Source organism: Hyla sarda, chromosome 2 (genome assembly GCF_029499605.1).
Source record: "Hyla sarda isolate aHylSar1 chromosome 2, aHylSar1.hap1, whole genome shotgun sequence".
Lineage (NCBI taxonomy): Eukaryota > Metazoa > Chordata > Amphibia > Anura > Hylidae > Hyla > Hyla sarda.
In genome coordinates this window covers 194,676,914-194,697,384 of record NC_079190.1, presented here as the reverse complement: position 1 = coordinate 194,697,384, position 20,471 = coordinate 194,676,914, and the positions used below count along the sequence as shown (strand labels likewise).

At 41.9% G+C, this 20,471-nt stretch overlaps 1 protein-coding gene across 3 annotated transcripts in view; it reads left to right on the top strand.

Moving 5' to 3' along the window:
* Positions 1 to 20,471, top strand: part of NCK2 (NCK adaptor protein 2) — a 64,494-nt gene that overhangs the window by 26,100 nt on the left and 17,923 nt on the right. For all 3 annotated transcript variants that reach the window (XM_056556050.1, XM_056556049.1, XM_056556048.1), the window contains one exon: positions 16,866 to 17,105. In XM_056556050.1, the coding sequence (XP_056412025.1) occupies positions 16,880 to 17,105 (226 nt within the window). In that variant the 5' untranslated portion in view covers positions 16,866 to 16,879. The remainder of the gene's footprint in view (positions 1 to 16,865; positions 17,106 to 20,471) is intronic.

The window sequence follows — 20,471 nt, the reverse complement described above, 5'->3', positions numbered from 1 at the left end:
TATGCTGTACATCCACATTGGGGGGGGGGGGGGCTGACACTGGTGGGGAAACACTGAGTTAGGTTTTGTTACCTAACTCTGTGTTTCCTCACCAGTGTGCCTCCAGCTGTGGCAAAACTACAACTCCCAGCATGCACTGATGGCCAAAGGGCATGCTGGGAGTTGTAGTTATGCAACAGCTGGGGGCACACAACTATAACTCCCAGCATGCCAAGACAGCAGTTTGCTGTTTGTGCATGTTGGGAGTTGTAGTTTTACAACATTTGGAGGGCCACAGTTTAAAGACCACTGCACAGTGATCTCCAAACTATGGCCCTCCAGATGTTGCAAAACTACAAATCCCAGCATGCCCTGACAGCCAACAGCTGTCTGGGCATGCTGGGAGTTGTAGTTTAGCAACATAAGGAGGCTCACAGTTTGCAGAAATCACTGCATGGTGACAAGTCCAAGACAGCTGATGTTACCTAGACATGAGCACTAGGATGGGTATGGGGGGTGTTATAGCGGTCTTTGTGGGCTTGTGTGATGTTTTATTTCACACAGAGCTCACACAGCTCCGATCTCCTCACAGATCTCCCTGCACTGAGGAGATTAGAGCTGTGAAAGGCAGTTTTTTCAACTACCTTTGCTGTGATTGTTCAATCTGGATTGATTGACCAATCACAGCAATCGGGGCTGCGGGGCCAGCCGCTCCCGAGGCGTGTTTACATGCTGTGACAGTTTAGCTTCAGGACGAGCCGGCTCGTCCTAACGCGGCAAGTACTCACTGATTAGGACGAGCCGGCTCGTCCTTCGTCGGCAACCAGTTAAGCCACACGGTCAATGGCGTACATGTAAAAACATTCCAAAGTCCAAAATTGCGTATTTTTGGTCACTTTGTATACCCTAAGGAAATGTATAAAAAACGATCAAAAAGTCATCAAAACAAAAAATGGTATAGATAAAAACTTCAGATCACAACGCAAAAAATGAGCCCTTATATATCCCCATATATGCAAAAATAAAAAAGTTATAGGAGTCATAAGAAGACAATTTTACACATACTAATTTTGGTGCATGTAGTTATCATTTTTTTAAAGTAAAATGAAACCTATATAAATTAGGTATACTTGTAACCGTATGGACCTACAGAATAAAGATTTGGTGTCCTTTTTACCAAAAAGTGTACTGCACAAATATTTTTTTTCTGGTTTCGCTGTAAATTTTGTGGTGAAATGATTGATGTCATTAAAAAGTACAATTGATGGAATAAGCCCTCATATGGGTTTCTAGGTGCAAAATTGAAAGCGTTATGACTTTTAAAAGGTGATGAGGAAAAAATGAAAATGCAAAAACCGAAAAACCCTGCCTCCTTAAGGAGATAAGCGGGGAAAAAACCCTGTCACATGACATTGAAAAAAACATCGGTATGGGCTCTGTCAGATACAAAAAATGTTGATATGTTGTAAAGCATTTAAAACCAATAGGTTTTGCAATTGTTTTTATTAGAACATTTTCAGTATTTCATAGTGAAAAAGCCAGTCATACAACTGCTCCCCCTGTCTGCTTGGACACATACTAGTCCTGCTGTGTCCATGTGTCATCACCTATGTCATGGACACACTTCCTTGATTGACAGCTGTGAGTGCAGGGCTCAGAGCTGGAGGAAAAATCCTCCCACTGTCAGCTTGTGTCCCGCTACTGTCAGTGAGGACAAGCTGGGAGTTGTAGTTTTGCTAATGCTAGGGGAGATGTGAGCACAGCATACTGAGGGAGGGGGCGGAGACCTGCACAGTGAGACCACGCCCCCTCCCTTTGAGAGGAAGTCAGACTAGTGAGCTAAATTAAAAATGTAAAAAAAAATAAAGGTGCTAGACACATAAAAATTAGATGTACATGGTCAGGATTAGGTACTGAGTGATATATTAAAAACAATGTTTTTTTGTTGGATCTGACGGGGTATGCTTTAAGAAAAAGTATTCGTACACTGCCTTGAAAAAAATGGTATCGGAGCATCCCTAATATGTACAAAAATTATGATATAATGTAAGGTAAAACAATACTCACTCTTTATTGGAACAAAATGTGGATACAGGTTTCCACAGAGCCCTGTGGCAAAATTAGATACTGAAAAATTGTTGCGTAAAAAAAAAAAAAAATAGTACATAAAGATAGATTGACATATATTAGGTGAGTCATGTACGCTGAAAAATAAAGAATTAAGTGCCCACACTAAACACAAAGGGGGACATTTATCATTGTTGCTTTGGTAAGCGTGCTCTGTAGTCCTTTTTTTTTTTTTTTTGCTTTGGTGTGACATATTTATCATACTATCACAGGGGTTTGATCAATTTGGCTCACCTAAGCAAAAAAACTACGTCACTTTAGAATACCATTTTGTTTAGCACTCCTAAGCAAAAAACAAAACAAAAGGATTGCAGTAACACATGTTTTGCTATTTACATGTTTATCCCCTTTGTGTGTATTGTAACTGAACCAAAAAAGGGAGGAGAAAAAAGCAAATTGGACATAATGTCACCCCAAACTCAAAATGTGCTGGACAAAATTATTGGCACCTTTTCAAAATTGTGGATAAATAAGATTGTTTCAAGCATGTGATGCTCCTTTAAACTCACCTGGGGCAAGTAACAGGTGTGGGCAATATAAAAATCACCTGAAAGCAGATAAAAAGAAGAGAAGTGCCACTAAGGGTGCGTTCACACAGCCGTCTGTCCCCCTTTTTTTTATCCCTCTTTCGGTTCTGTTCTTGCAGGCTGCAAATGGATTAAAAACTGTTTAAAAAAAATCCCATTCCTGTCAATGGGATTTTTTTACAATCCGTTTTTTCACCCGTCTGCACTCATTTCCATTTTTTTGACGGCAGAAAAAACAGCACATGCAGTATTTTTTCTTCTGTCACAAGAACGGAAGAAAAAATGGATACAGTAAATTTAACATTGAAGTCTATGAAAAACGGATGGGCCTTTAACCCCTTAAGGACCGGGGGTTTTTCCGTTTTTGCATTTTCGTTTTTGCTCCTTGCCTTTAAAAAATCATAACTCTTTCAATTTTGCACCTAAAAATCCATATGATGGCTTATTTTTTGCGCCACCAATTCTACTTTGTAATGGCGGCAGTCATTTTGCCCAAAAATCTATGGTGAAACGGGAAAAAAAATCATTGTGCGACAAAATTGAAAAAAAAAAACGCTGTTTCGTAACTTTTGGGGGCTTCCGTTTCTACGTAGTACATTTTTCGCTAAAAATGACACCTGATATTTATTCTGTAGGTCCCTGTGATTAAAATGATACCCTACTTTATATAGGTTTGATTTTGTCGGACTTCTGGAAAAAATCATAACTACATGCAGGAAAATTAATACGTTTAAAATTGTCATCTTCTGACCCCTATAACTTTTTTATTTTTCCGTGTATGGGGCGGTATGAGAGCTCATTTTTTGCGCCGTGATCTGAAGTTTTTAACGGTACCATTTTTGCATTGATAGGACTTATTGATCATTTTTAAATGATATAAAAAGTGACCAAAAATGCACTATTTTGAACTTTGGATTTTTTTTGCGCGCACGCCATTGACCGAGCGGTTTAATTAATGATATATTTTTATAATTCGGACATTTCCGCACGCGGTGATACCATATATGTTTATTTTTATTTACACTGTTTTTTTTTTTTTGGAAAAGGGGGGTGATTCAAACTTTTAATAGGGGAGGAGTTAAATGATATTCATTCACTTTTTTTTTTCACTTTTTTTTTTGCAGTGTTATAGGTCCCATAGGGACCTATTACACTGCACACACTGATCTTCATCATTGATCACTGGTTTCTCATAAGAAACCAGTGATCAACGATTCTGCCGCATGACTGCTCATGCCTGGATCTCAGGCACTGAGCAGTCATTCGGCGATCGGACAGCGAGGAGGCAGGAAGGGGCCCTCCCGCTGTCCTATCAGCTGTTCGGGATGCCGCGATTAGCCGCGGCTATCCTGAACAGCCCGACTGAGCTAGCCGGCCACTTTCACTTTTAGCCGCGCAGCTCAGCTCTGAGTGCGCGGCTAAAGGGTTAATAGCGCGCGGCGCCGCGATCGGCGCTGCGCCCTATTAGAGGCGGGTCCCGGCTTCACTATGACGCCGGGCCTGCCGTGATATGACGCGGGGTTACACAGTTATATCAGGAGAGCAGGACCAAGGACGTACCGGTACGTCCTTGGTCCTTAAGGGGTTAATGTCATCTATTTGCATCTGTTTTTTCAATCTGTTTTTTGATCCGTTTTTACTTCTGAGCATGCAGAACAAAAAAAATTATTATTTTTTTTGCTTTATTAACTGGATATAAACGGATAACCTCCGTTATTGTCCATTTTTTTAAGTCTGTTTTTATTTTGGATGGAAGAACAACAGGACGGGTCTAGACAGTTGTCTGACTGCAGCCTAAGCATGGACAACAGAAAGAGGAGAAGAGAACTGTCTGAGGACTTGAGAACAAAAATTGTGGAAAAATATAAACAATCTCAAGGTTACAAGTCCATCTCCAGAGATCTAGATTTGCCTTTGTCCACAGTGCGCAACATTATCAAGAAGTTTGCAACCCATGGCACTGTAGCTGATCTCCCTGGGCATGAATGGAAGAGAAAAATTGATGAATGTTGTCAACGCAGGGTATGATGGATGGGCAGCCCCAAACAAGTTCCAAAGATATTTAAGCTGTCCTGCAGGCTCAGGGAGCATCAGTGTCAGCATGAACTATGCATTGACATTTAAATGAAATGAAACGTTATGGCAGGAGACCCAGGAGGACCCCACTTCTGACAAAGAGATATAAAAAAGCAAGACTACATTTTGCCAAAATGAACTTGAGTAAGCCAAAATCCTTCTGGGAAAACATCTTGTGGACAGATGAGACCAAAGTATAGCTTTTTGGTAAAGCACATCATTCTACTGTTTACCGAAAACAGAATGAGGCCTACAAAGAAAAAAACAGTACCTACAGTGAAATATGTTGGGGGTTCAATGATGTTTTGGGGTTGTTTTGCTGCCTCTGGCACTGGGTGCCTTGAATGTGTGCAAGGCATCATGAAATCTGAGGATTACCAACGGATTTTGGGTTGCACTGTACAGCCCAATGTCAGAAAGCTAGGTTTGCATCTGGGATCTTGGGTCTTTCAGCAGGACAATGGGGGACATGTATCATTATTTGTGTATGGTAGAAGCATTTTACCCCATTTCCCAAATTCTAAATTATGTGCAGAAGCGCTAAATTTATCAATTAAGTGCAATGAGCTTCATAAATTGCGGGTAAATATAGTCATCTCCTCAATCCACTCTTTGAAAAATAGAATCGATGATTTAGAGCATCTTGCTACGTTAAGTCCAAGATGGCTTATATTTGCGCAAAAAAAACAGGTCTTGCGGCAAAATTTTTGGTGCAAAGGAAAAGTATGCAGTTAATAAATCCATGTGTACTATAGATGTCACTCCAAGGTACCCTGATTCAGCCACATCTGGAGGACATGCTCTACCAAAACGTGCGCAAAAAAATGCACAAAAAAAAGGGCTTGCGCAAAATTTTGCGAAAAAAATACACACAAAACAGGGGTAAAATATTTGATACATGTCCCCCAATGACCCCAAATATAAATCAAAAAGCACCCAGAAATGGATGGCAACAAAGAGCTGGAAAGTTCTGAAGTGGCCAGCAATGAGTCCAGATCTAAATCCCATTGAACACTGTGGAGAGATCTTAAAATTGCTGAGAGGTATAAGAAGCTTATTGATGGTTATATGAAGTGACTGATTTCAGTTATTTTTTTCCAAAGGGTGTGCAACCAAATATGTAAGTTAAGGGTGCCAATAATTTTGTCCAGTCCATTTTTGGAGTTTGGTGTGACACTTTGTCCAGTTTGCTTTTTTCCTCCCTTTTTTGGTTTAGTTCCAATACACACAAAGGGAATAAACCTGTATAGCAAAACTGTGTTACTGCAATCCTTTTCTTGAGAAATACTTGATTTCCTTTTTTTTTTTTTTAATTACACTTTCCCCCCCCCCCTAAATATGCTAATCCATGTTTTTATTCGTGTATGCAGAGGACTTCTTCGGATTCAGTGCACTATGATGACCAGCGGATTTTTGGTTTAATATAAAAAAAAAAGGGTTAACGAGGGCTTGTGGGGGGAGTGTTTTTTTGGAATAAAATATTTTTAAACATGTTGTGTTTTTTATATTTTTTATTTACTTTACAGGCTTAGTAGTGGAAGCTGTCTTATAGACTTAGTCCATTACTAAACCAGGGCTTAGCGTTTGCCCCAAAAACAGCTAGTGCTAACCTACAATTATTACCCCAGTACCCACCGCCACAGGGGTGCCAGGAAGAGCCGGTACCAACAGACCCAGAGCGTCAGAAATGCTGCTCATGGGCCTAGGCGGTAACAAGCTGGCGTTATTTAGGCTTGGGAGGACCAGTAACAATGGTCCTTGTCCACCCTGGTAACATCAGGCTGTTTTGCTGCTTGTTTGGTATCTGGCTGAGAATGAAAATACAGATAGTCCCATGCGTTTTTTGCATAAATAATAATAAAAACAAAAAAAGGTCTGTGGGTCTCCCTATTTATATTCTCTGCCAGATACCAACCAAGCAGCAACAGCCTGACGTTACCAGAGTTTGCAAGGACCTTGTTACTGGCCCTCCCCAGCCTAAATAACACCAGTCTGTTACCGCCTAGGCCCAGGAGTGCCATTTTTGACACTCCGTGCCTGTTGATACCGGCTCTTCCTGGCACCCCTGTTGCGATGGGTACTGGGGTAATAATTGGGGGTTGGCGCTATCGGTTTTTGGGGCTAACGCTAAGCCCTGCTTTAGTAATGAACTCAGTCTATAAGACGGCTTCCACTGCTGTAAAGTAAAGAAAAAAACACGTTTTAAGTTTTTAGCCCTCGTGAACCATTTTAGTAAACAAATAAAAATGCAGGTCATCGACGTAGTCCACCGAATCTGAAGTAGTCCAAGGGATACACTGATCTGAAATTAGAAGAAAAAAATACAATTGGTTAGTACATTTATGGTGCTCTCCCATGTGGAAAATGCCCATAAAGCAGGGGTTTAAACAGGGCACCTCGCTGTTGCTAAACTCCCCCCCCCCCCCCCCCCATAATTTACATAATTTAATATTATATACTATTTTAACAACAACGAGCCTCCAGTTAAGTACTAGCTGTCGTCTCGCTGTTCCTAAAGTAATAAACTATAACTCCCGTCATGGGAGTAGTAGATTAGAAACAGCGGGAGGCACCCTGTTCCTAAACTACAACTCCTGTCATGGGAGTTGCAGTTTAGCAACAGCTGGGGGCACCGTAGTGTTAAAACAAACTGTTCCGAATGCTGGAGACGGCGCCGGGAGCTCGTGATGTCACGCCCCGCCCCCCTCAATACAAGTCTATGAGCAGAGGAGCACCCTTTAATGTAAACTAAATGACTGAACACAGCACCAAATCTGCAGCTTTAATTTGTACAGGAAAAGTACGTGTGAATAGATCCTTTGGGGGGGAGGTTTATCAAAACCTGTCCAGTTGCCCATAGCAACCAATCAGATCGCTTCTTTTGTTTTGCAGAGGCCTTGTTAAAAAATGAAAGAAGCGATCTGGTTGCTATGGGCAACTGGACAACTTTTTCCTCTGCACAGGTTTTGATAAATCTCCCCCTTTGAGTGTTGCATTGTACTTTAAATGCCGCTCGTTTTTTCACAGTGTTGCAGTGTTTGTATAGTATAGCCATGGCTAGCAGTGTTGTAATGTACAGGAGCCACTTTTTACTTTCCCCATCCTCAAAATCCTGGGATCATTATCCATCCCTCACTAGACATTGCTTGCCAGTGACCTGCAGAGAAGCTACCTTCTGTCTTCCTTGGAAGCCTGTTACTGTCAGATAAACCTGCAGCAGCTCTGATGCCTCTTCTCTTTGTGCGCTGCTTTTATCATTCATATAATCCAGCAATGTTTTCTACATCAGTGGATTCACTCGCTGATCTCAGTAATGCCCTGTCTGTGCACAGCTTGGCTGTACAATAACACGGGCAAGTGAAAGGATCTCCGTCAGCATTTAGCAGTAGGAAAACATGACAGGATGAGATACATTGTACCTCCCATGTATTTCTACGGCTGTTAGTATATTGTGCTTTAGTGGCACACATCAGAACTTAGCCTGCGTGAGGTGAGATTGTTTGGAAAGCTAAGTAGTCAGTGGAGAGCTAGGGGAATTGGGTTAAAATCTGCCCCAATCTGCTGTAATGTCCTTGGTAAATATCTTTTAATCATGGCATTTAAAATTTCCTATTATTGTTCTAGCACTAGCAGATTCCACGTCACTGTTCACTGGTTGTAATTTTTGACCTGCATTGAGTTCACTAGCTTATCTCTTTCATGTGCCCACGTTATAAAGCCAGTTTTATAGGACACCAATTTTTCCATATGCTTCTGTATTGTCTGAGAAAACTGCAGTACAACGCATTTCGACCATACGACTGCCAGGCAATAAGCTACCATGCTAGGTTTTGGCTTATGAGATTTTGTAAATTGTGGGGCCCGGCAGCAAGGATTTGAAATCAAATACAGTGCCACCACAGGGAAAATGAACCATTACACATTTTTATGGAAATCATTGGGCTGTCCAAACTATAGGGTCATTCAGAGCTAGCAACAATCCTTTCATCCATTTTAGACATAGATATAAGATAAGGTTCTAAAATAGAGAATCCATTTAATGACTAAATAGTTTTTCTACATATTATGATTGTAAGCCTAAAATGTCTGGTTTGAAAGCCTTTTGCTTTATATTTTACTGTTACTCAAGTCTATATTTTTTCAGGTATTGCCCTATCAAAATGTAGATCCTCTTTGATTTTTTATTTCTTTTTCTTCAGTGTGGGAAATTGGCTACGGTTACATGACTATTTTGGTTGGGACACAATTTGCACTGTTGTGATCTTGCTGCATCTCAGCTTAGATAAGTGAATGGTAGCACTTTGGGACCCAAAAGTGTCCACAACTGCAACCTGTCAGTCACGAGAAATCCATCTGAGATGCATGTCTTGTGATGGTTGTGGCTACCTGTGGGTTACAAAGCGACCCCCTTAATTTATCTAAGCTGTGGTATGGCAAGATCACTGCAGTGCAACCCCTGTCGCTGCCATAATCGCTAGGCAAAGTGTCTTGCCTTCTATAGTTACTGTCTAGTAAACCAGCTTTTAACCATATATTTTGTATGGGTCGTTTTATATATTTCTACTAGTTTCTAATGTCTCATTAGATGTCTATTCTAGTGTCTGATGATTTTTCCTCATAATTCAGGTTACTTATGCGCCCCCCCTTCCAGATTTGTCTATTCGCTTTTTCTAATTCCAAGGCATTCTTGCTCTGTCCTGACCTGAACTGCTTATTCTAGATGAGGCTGCACTAATGCTTTGTAAAGCTGTGAGATTATGCTCCTGTCTCTTGAGTCTACGCCTTTTTAATACACAACAGTATCCTGTTGTCCTTTAAAGCTGTACATTGGCATTGCAAACTGTTACTTAATGTAACTTAACTTGGTTAGTGCTGGTAGAGAACCTCTTCCCGCACTATGACAAAGGCCTTAGGAGGTAGATTGGACCTGTGACTTTTTCTGGCATGTTAGATTTAGTAACTACTTGTATTTTTCATATGATAACAGATCTATGCATCTTTTATAACTCTGCATTCTGTTGTTCCTACTAGAAATTAATATATTGACAACTGGGGGTTACCAGTTGGGTGTGAGTCCTACGTGTGATGATATTGTCAAATTAGTTCTGACAATGTTAAACTATATTGGAATACACCCCTTACCCAGTTATCAATAAATACATAAAAATATATATATTCTTTTTTTATCTCAATGTATGTACAGTCATGGCTGTAAATGTTGGCACCCCTGAAATGTTTCAAGAAAATGAAGTGTTTCTCACAGAAAAGGATTGCAGTAACACATCTTTTGCTATACACATGTTTATTCCCTTTGTGTTTTGGAACTAAACCAAAAAGGGAGGAAAAAAAGCTAATTGGACAAAATGCCACACCAAACGCCAAAAATGGGCTGGACAAAATTATTGGCACCCTTTCAAAATTGTGGATAAATAAGATTGTTTCAAACATGTGATGCTCCTTTAAACTCACCTGGAACAAGTAACAGGTGTTGGCAATATAAAAATAACACCTGACAGCAGATAAAAAGGTTCACTTAGTCTTTGCATTGTGTATCTGTGTGTGCCACACTAAGCATGGACAACAGAAAGAGAAGAGAACTTGCGAACCAAAATTGTGGAAAAATATGAACAATCTCAAGGTTACAAGTCCATCTCCAGAAATCTAGATTTGCCTTTGTCCACAGTGCACAATATTAAGAAGTTTGCAACCCATGGCACTGTAGCTAATCTCCCTGGGCATGGACGGAAGAGAAAAATTTATGAAAAGTGTCAACGCAGGATAGTCCGAATGGTGGATAAGCAGCCCCAAACAAGTTCCAAAGATATTCAAGCTGTCCTGCAGGCTCAGGGAGCATCAGTGTCAGTGTGAACTATCCGTCAACATTTAAATGAAATGAAACACTATGGTAGGAGACCCAGGAGGACCCCACTGCTGACACAGAGACATAAAAAAGCAAGACTACATTTTGCCAAAATGAACAAGCGTAAGCCAAAATCCTTCTGGGAAAAAGTCTTGTGGACAGATGAGACCAAGATAGAGCTTTTTGGTAAAGCACATCATACTACTGTTTACCGAAAACAGAATGAGGCCTACAACGGATTTTGGGTCGCACTATACAGCCCAGTGTCAGAAAGCTGGGTTTGCGTCCGAGATCTTGGGTCTTCCAGCAGGACAATGACCCCAAACATACGTCAAAAAGCACCCAGAAATGGATGACAACAAAGCGCTGGAGTTCTGAAGTGGCCAACAATGAGTCCAGTTCTAAATCCCATTGAACACCTGTGGAGAGAGCTTAAAATTGCTGTTGGGAAAAGGCCCCCTTCCAATAAGAGAGACCTGGAGCAGTTTGCAGGGTGTTCCATCAATAAGCTTCTCACACCTCTCAGCCAGCATGGCTGAGAGGTGTAAAAACTTATTGATGGTTATAGGAAGTGACTGATTTCAGATTTTTTCTAAAGGGTGTGCAGCCAAATATTAAGTTAAAGGTGCCAATCATTTTGTCCAGCCCATTTTTGGAGTTTGGTGTGACATTATGTCCAATTTGTATTTTTTCCTCCCTATTTTGGTTTAGTTCCAATACACACAAAGAGGGAGATTTATCAAAACCTGTCCAGAGGAGACTTTTCTGAGTTGCCCATAGCAACCAATCAGATTGCTTCCTTCATTTTTCAGAGGCCTTTTCAAAAATGATAGAAGCAATCTAATTGGTTGCTATGGACAACTGCACAACTCTTTGGTACACATGTTAGTTATAGGTCAACTGATCAACTAAAAATATAGTAGAGATAAATCTACCCTAACCCACTCTCTTAGGTGTGTGTTTTTTTCTCTAAAGCTACCAAAGTCTATCTTTCGATACATCTTTTGACCACATTATTTTCACACTGCAGAGATTGCCCAGGACTTTTAAACATACTGCTGTCTGGCAGGCAGGTGCAGAGAATATTGAATGTGGGGAACAGGATATGCGGTTGGGATAGGAGAACGAGAGCCTCATTGTTGTTTTTCCTCCCCCACAAGGTTTAAAGGGGTTCTCCGGTGCTTAGACATCTTATCCCCTATCCAAAGGATAGGGGATAAGATGCCTGATCGCGGGAGTCCCGCCGCTGGGGACCCCCGGGATCTTGCACACAGCACCCTGATGTCTAAGCACCGGAGAACCCCTTTAAGTAAGAAGACTGTGCAATGCCTGATACTAGTTTATTTATAAAAAAATGTCTAGGAGGAATAACCATAACCCCAAAATGTTATGTATAGGAGAGAATTCGGTATGTACTATTTGTGGCCCATATTCTTTGGATTGCCCAAAAATGGCATGGCAATGAAGTGGCAAATGCATCAGCTTAGACCTATATATCTCCATTGCAAAACCCATTTAAAGGGGTACTCCGCCTCTAGACATCTTATTCCCTATCCAAAGGATAGGGGATAAGATGTCAGATCGCGGGGGTCCGCCGCTGGGGACCCCCGGGATCTCCGCTGCAGCACCCACCTGTTTCGGCTTCCGGAAACGCTGGAGTCTTCTGCTCCCGACCACTGTGACATGAGATCGTGATGCCCCCTCCCATAGACTTGCATTGAGGGGGCGGGGCGGGGCGTGACGTCACACGGGGTGGAGTCGTGACGTCACGATCTCCCGTCACCGTGGTCGTGAGGCGTTAGGATGAGAGTCTCCAGCTCTGCTGGAAGCCGCAACATGTGGGTGCTGCAGCCAAGATCCCGGGGGTCCCCAGCGGTGGGACCCCCGCGATCTGACTTCTTATCCCCTATCCTTTCGATAGGGGATAAGATGTCTAGGGGCGGAGTACCCCTTTAATACTATTATGAACATAGCCTAAGGAGTTTTTATTTTTGTTTCCTTGCAAATCTGTAGTAAGAATTATTGTTCCACACAATTTATTGCGGTATCTTTTCATATGGACTCCTCTACTGAATTCAGACAGCAGGTGCTCTGTAGCATTAAGACTGAAATGTAATTGAAAGTATTGATTTTGTTATCTTGAGCCATTTCTGTTCTGCAAGGTGTATTTGAGGTCATTATCATGTTGCATTGTCTGTCAGCACCCAAGTCATTGCTTCCTGTCCTTGGCTGCTCAGTTTTTATTCTTCGGTACTGCTTTTGCACGTCTGGACTATTGTACAGAAGTGTATTTATATATTACTAGCTGAGTACCCGGCATTACCTGGTTTTTCCTTCCTCATCCTTGTTGGGGAAGAAAATCAACAGAGGAGGAAGCTTTTGACTTCATATCCAATCCCCATATATTGTTGTCATATCCAATCGGGGTGTACAACAAACATAGGATAGGTAATTTAACCCTTACTCACCCCCCATTTGCCAGGGGCGGGGTTTTTGTTTAAAGTCCCATACAAGTATATGGAAAATATAGGTTACTGCATAATCAGTATCAATGATACAGATATAAAACAAAATGGGTCCAAGTACAGATCCCTGAGGTACCCCACAGGTAACAAGACCTTGCTCTGAAAATATTCCATTGACTAAAACCCTCTGTTGCCTGTCCCTCAGCCACTACTTATCCATTCAACAATATGGGAGTCTAAGCTTAAAGGGGTTATCCACCATAAGGTGATTTTAGTACGTACCTGCCAGACAGTAATGGACATGCTTAGGAAGGATTTGCGCTTGTCTTGGGGCTAAATGGCTATGTTGTGAGATTACCATAACACTGTGGCTAGCTTTTTGTGAACTGGTATTTCCTGTTTGACTTTTCTTTTTTTGACTACAGATCCCACAATTCCATTTTCCTCCCTCCCACACATCAGCCACCCCACCCATTGAAACATAAATGAGCTACATCCATTCAAAAAGACCTGTGGTTTTCAATCAGGGTGCCTACATCTGTTGCATTAGTTGCAGATTGATCTCTCTCCCACCAAACGATCGCTCCACCCATTGAAGCAGACAGGCTCCCTGTCATCAGCTGACTAGTGAGTCAGGTCTTGGCCGCATTGCAACTTGTGAAAAATCTGAGACAACAGTAATTTTGTATGCTGGTAAAAATAAATATTGGAGTAAAAATCACAGAAGAATTGTGAGAAAATCGTCACACAGAGGTACAGACACTATATCATGAACTACACTAACTTTACAGCTCCTGTAGCATAGTCAAATAAAAACAAATCCTGGAATACCCCTTTAGACTGCAGTTTATTGAAATTTATTCTATGGCACAGTTTCAAAATTATGGCACAGTGCCCTTACTAAAATCTAGGTAAACAATGTCTACTGTGCCTCCACCATCTATTATTTTAGTCGCCCAATCAAAACAATCTGTCAGATTAGTTTGACACAATCTCCCTGAAGTAAACCCATGTTGTTTTTCATCTTGCAATCCATGTGATTTAAGATGTTATACAATCCTCTCCTTTGGGATAGTACCCATTAATTTCCCCATTATTGATGTCAGACTTACTGGCTTGTAGTTGCCCAATTCCTTCCTACCATATTTCTTGTAAATGGGCACAAAACTTCTAAACTTCTTGGTCGACTCCAGTTACCAGTGACTGGGAATTGGCAAATTTTGAATTTTCTGAGTGTTTATTGCAAGAAGTTTGGATGGATGGAGGTCCAGGTGCTGAGACACCCACTGGTGACTAAAATAAATGGGCAGGAGAGCTCAGCTGATTGGTTCTGCACACAGTGTTTAGTGTAGCAATTCATAGAAAGTACAGCACATGGAATCTGTAACTAAACACCACAATAGAAAGTAATTGTGCCCAAGAGTTAAAGTGGTATTTCAAAGAAATTACAATTTGTTAAACTTTCTAGCATCAGTTGATTTAAAATCATTAAATTTCAAACGAACTGGTACCAGAATGTTTTACAAATGTGCAATTTACTTCTGTTAAAAAAAAAAAAAAAAAAATAAACGGTTCCTGACACGGACAGAAGTGGCAGCAGAGAGTACCGTTTCTGATGGCAAAGACTACAGGACTGACTTAAGGACATAAAGCAGCTGATAAGTACTGGAAGGCATGAGTCTGTATTTGTATAATTTGTGTAACTTTCTGGCAACATTCAAATAATACGGTATACAGTATAAAATATCTACAGCATGGACAGGGAGGAATGGTCATTGTACCAATATTTAGTTTTTTTGGGGTGAACCTTGCCTGTGTAGAGCATTATTCTGCTCAGATTTGATGTGCAGGTTTTTCTGCCGCAGATTTCAATGTAAACTAAATGACTAAACACAGTTTTAAATCGTGCGCATCAAATCTGCTCAGATTACTGTATGTGTGAATAGACCTGTATGTGTGAATAGACCCTGCGCAAAATTTATGGCAGCAGCGGGAAATACGCTGCGTATCCCTTGCTCACTATACACACAGGGCTTTCCGGCGGCAGCCCTATGTGTGTAGTGAGTTTTGGAGGCGGAGCCGCACGTCACAGACACGCCGGCATATGGCTCCACCTCCAAAACTCACTACACACATAGGGCTGCCGCCGGAAAGCCCTGTGTGTATAGTGAGCAAGGGATACGCAGCGTATTTCCTGCTGCTGCCATAAATTTTGCGCAGCGTCAAATACGCTGCGTATACGCCCTGTGGGAATGCACCCTTAGAGTGCATTTATCCCTCAGGAGCATTGCAGCAATAAATTGTGACCCACAATACAGGGCTGGTTCTCTGTAATAACAATGACTTTGTCACTTCTAATTTCTAGGTAAATCACGTTTCTCTGCTGCTGGAGAAATTCATTAGAAGTTTTATTTATTAGAAGCAGTGTATTTAATTCTCGCTACTGAAAAAATTAAAGTTACTGCTTTATCACATTTGTATAAATGTGTTGTGTTTTTTTGTTTTTTTTTTCCAGTTCTAAATATCAGAATAACTGGCAGAATGTTTTTCTGGTATGATAGTATTTGATTGTATTTCTTTAATTACATTTTCAGAAGATGGAATAAAGGTTTTGTGTTTTAAAACATATATTGTCCGGAGTGCTAAGGGAATCCTGGCTCTTTGGAGAGTGTTTCCTTGTTTCTTTTTTTTTTTTTTTTTTCATTATAGCTCATTGTTTATAGACACTTGGATAGCACGGAGTATCTATTCACATGGAAATAAATTTGGTGTTAAAGGAAAATGCAGCCAAATTTTTATTTATTTATTTGTCCCATCTATCACCATATACATAAAGCAACTTTATAATTTTAAATGAATGATATGATGTTTGTTAAAAATGTTAATTTAGCTTATTTGTTATCTGATTTTAGTCAATTGCACTTAGTGGTTTTGTTTTATCTTTTTTTTTTTTTTTTCTTGCTTAGATCACAAATTTAGTTCTTCTAAGTTATGTTCAATGGCTGCCTGTGCTTCTAGGTTATATGCTATTTACCTTTATGGTTAAGATTCTTTTTTTTTTTTTTTTTTCCTGCAAGATGCTGTAGTGCATGTTACTGTTGCTTGTACCATACATTGATCGGTGGGGCTGATGTATCTCTTCATTTAAGTGGGTATTCCAGGATTTTTTATTTGACTATGCTACAGGGGTTGTAAAGTTTGTGTAGTTCATAATCTAGTGTCTGTATGTGTGTGTATGTGATGGTGGTCTCGTAATTCTTCTGTGATTTTCGCCCCAATTTTTATTCTTAACAGCATACAAAATTACTTAGGTCTCAGGTTTTCCCAGGTTGCATTGCTACCTGAGACATGACATTACTAGTCAGGTGATCAGAGGAAGCCTGTCCTGTTTCAATTGGTTGAGCAACAGCTTTAGGTACGCTGGTTAGAAAACACTGGTCTTTTGAATGGAATGGAGCTCATTTGTGTTTCAATGGGTGGGGTGGCTGATGTGTGGGAGGGAGTAAAGTGACTTCACACTTACAAACAGGGAACTATAGGATTTGTAGTTTGAGAAAACGAACTCCAACAGGAAATACCCAATTTACAAAAAGATAACCTCACCGTTATGGTAATCTCACAACATAGCCATTTAGCCCCACGACAAGCACAGATCCTTCCTAAGCATGTCCAGTACTGTCTGGCAGGTACGTACTAAAATCACCTTATGATGGATAAATCCCTTTAACTTCTGTTGTTGCGTGATAAAATCAGTCTTTATTGCAGTCCTTTTCTTCATTAGGTATTACTGAGTCACAGTTATTCATTCATGTTTCTAACTTTTATTAACAGTGACTCCATGAAAAATGACAGAGGAGGTCATTGTTATTGCCAAATGGGATTATATGGCACAGCAGGACCAAGAACTTGATATTAAGAAAAATGAGCGCTTGTGGTTGCTGGACGACTCTAAAACATGGTGGCGTGTTAGAAATGCCTCTAACAAGACAGGATACGTACCGTCAAACTATGTGGAGAGGAAAAACAGCTTAAAGAAAGGATCTCTGGTTAAGAATTTGAAAGACACCTTAGGTAAGCATCTTTTACAGGGTAATTCCAACTAGAAACCTTTACAGCATATCGAAAGGATATCTTGTGTGAAATCTTTAGTAAATAAAATACTTTTGGTATAAGGTAAACATTAAACTGTCATGTAATGTAGTACAACATATTCCTTAATTTTTTTCTCTAAATACCTTTTTTCCCCCTTGAAAATCCAGCCACTAGGGGTCACCCTCCTAGTGGCCGGCTGCAGAGCGGATGACGTCATTGCTCAATTCGGACTGATCCCGACCGGGCATCAGTCTGAATTCTCTCAGCCAGCGCTCGATCCCTGCCTGTCAATCTGACAGGCGGGAGCGAGCGCTGTGAACAACGGGGAGGCGCGCATTGGCTGCCTGGCCTCGTGTCGCCGGCCGTCCCCGCCCCCCGGCATGTATAGTCTGGTGGCAGTGTGCGCACTCATTCTCAGTGCTGCTCTGATGCTCAAGGAATGTACATGTCCTGCAGGAGTAAGTCTGATCTGAGGTCTTATGTGAGGTCTGGGTTCTCGGCTGAGAATTTTGCACGGCAGGTCTGGTGATGCTCCTATAATCCTCCTCCCTGGACAGCACATGCAGTGAGAATCAGGGAGGAGGAGACCCAGGAGCAGCCTGCCATGCGATTGGCCACTCATCTATGCACACTTCTGACGCTTCCAGGAGCGCTGCATAAACGAGGTAAGGGCGGAAGCCGGCACCCAGCAGGCTTCAGTGATGTCGCGCCTTCTGAGGAAGTCTGCTTCCTGCTCAGGCAGAGTGAGCAGCGTTACAGCCATGAAAAATTCAATTTAGAAAGTAGGAAAACATTTTTAAAGGCAGGGAGGGTGTTAGGGAGAGATAACCAATAGGTAGGGACAGAAAAAAAAGATGGTGGGAGCTACTCTTTAACCCCTTAAAGACTCGTTTTTCCGTTTTTGCATTTTCATTTTTTCCTCATCGCCTTCTAAAAATCAAAACGCTTTCAATTTTGCACATAAAATTCCAAATGATGGCTTATTTTTTGCGCCATCAATTCTACTTTGCAGTAACATAAGTCATTTTACCCAAAAATCCACGGAACGGAAAATTTTTTTTAGTGTGCGACAAAATTGAACAAACAATTTCATTTTGTAACTTTTGGGGGCTTCCGTTTCAACGCAGTGCATTTTTCGGTAAAAATAACACCTTATCTTTATTCTGTAGGTCCATACGGTTAAAATGATACCCTACTTACCGTATATACTCGAGTATAAGCCGACCTGAGTATAAGCCGAGACCCCTAATTTCAACCCAAAATCCCAGGAAAAGTTATTGACTCGAGTATAAGCCTAGGGTGGGAAATACATCATCCCCCCCTGTCATCATCCAGACCCGTCATTAACATCCTCATCATCATCACCGCCTGTCATCATCCAGATCCTCATCATCATCACCTGTCATCATCCCCTTGTCATCATCCCACACATCCCCCCTTCATCATCCCCTTGTCATCATCCCACACATCCCCCCCTTCATCATCCCCTTGTCATCATCCCCACCCCCCTTCATCATCCCCCCCCTTCATCATCCCCTTGTCATCATCCCACACACCCCCCTTCATCATCCCACACCCCCCCCTTCATCATCCTCTTCTCATCATCCGCCCTCAGTGGTCTTCAACCTGCGGACCTCCAGAGGTTTCAAAACTACAACTCCCAGCAAGCCCGGGCAGCCATCGGCTGTCCGGGCTTGCTGGGAGTTGTAGTTTTGAAACCTCCGGAGGTCCGCAGGTTGAAGACCACTGCGGCCTTCGACATCATCCAGCCCCCTCTCGCCCCCCTTTAGTTCTGTACAGTACTCGCCTCCGCTCGGCGCTGGTCCGGTCCTGCAGGGCTGTCCGGAGAGGAGGTCGTCCGGTGGGATAGTGGTTCCGGGCTGCTATCTTCACCGGGGGCGCCTCTTCTCCGCGCTTTCGGCCCGGAATAGAGGCGTTGCCTTGACAATGTCGCAGAAGTACGTTGGCAATGAACGTACCTCTGCGTCGTTGTCAAGGTAACGTGACTATTCTGAGGCCGGGCCCGAAGCGCTTAGAAGAGGCCTCCCCGGTGAAGATAGCAGCCCGGAACCACTATCCCACCGGACGACCTCCTCACCGGACAGTCCTGCAGCACCGGACCAGCGCCGAGCGCAGGTGAGTACTGTACAGCACTAAAGGGGGGTGAGAGGGGGCTGGATGATGTCGAAGGCCGCAGTGGTCTTCACTCGAGTATAAGTTCACTCGAGTATAAGCCGAGGGGGGTGTTTTCAGCACGAAAAATCGTGCTGAAAAACTCGGCTTATACTCGAGTATATACGGTATGTAGGTTTGATTTTGTCGTACTTTGGAAAAAAATCATAACTACATGCAGGAAAATGTATATGTTAAAAATTCTCATCTTCTAACCTCTATAACTTTTTTATTTTTCCGCGTATGGACCAATATGAGAACTGATTTTTTGCGCCGTGTTCTGAAGTTTTTATCGGTTTTTATTTTTGTATTGATTGGACTTTTTGATCGCTTTGTATGCATTTTTTCATTATATAAAAAGTGACCAAAAATATGCTATTTTGGAATTTGGAATCTTTTTGCGCATTCGCCATTGACCGAGCGGTTTAATTAATTATATATTTTTATAGTTCGGACATTTCCGCACGCAGCGATACCACATATGTTTATTTTTATTTACACAGTTTTTTTTTTTATGGGCAAAGGGGAGGGGGGGGTGATTCAAACTTTTATTAGGGAAGGGGTTAAATTACCTTTTTGTTAACTTTTTTTTTTTTGCAGTGCTATAGCTCCCATAGGGACCTATAGCACTGCACACACTGACCTCTTATGCTGATCCCTGCAAAGCCATAGCTTTGCATGGATCAACGAGATAGGGGCTCGATTGGTCAAGCCTGTAGCTCAGGCTTGGAGCAATCAAACCCAGATTGGACGCGACTGAGCAAGGTAAGGGGGTCTCCGCTCGCGTTCTAGCTGATCGGGACATTGCGATTTTATTGTGATGTCCCGATCAGCCCGACTGAGCTGCTGTGCCGTGCGCTGTTAGCCCAGAGTACCGGCTATGAATAGCAGTTTTAAACACTGGGAACCGGGCTCAGGGCGTACAGTGGAGATGAGGGAACTTACAGTAAATTCGATTCGTCACGAACTTCTCGGCTCGGCAGTTGATGACTTTTCCTGCATTAATTAGTTCAGCTTTCAGGTGCTCCCGTGGGCTGGAAAAGGTGGATACAATCCTAGGAGAGTCTTTCCTAGGACTGTATCCACCTTTTCCAGCCCACCGGAGCACCTGAAAGCTGAACTAATTTATGCAGGAAAAGTCATCAACTGCCGAGCCGAGAAGTTCGTGACGAA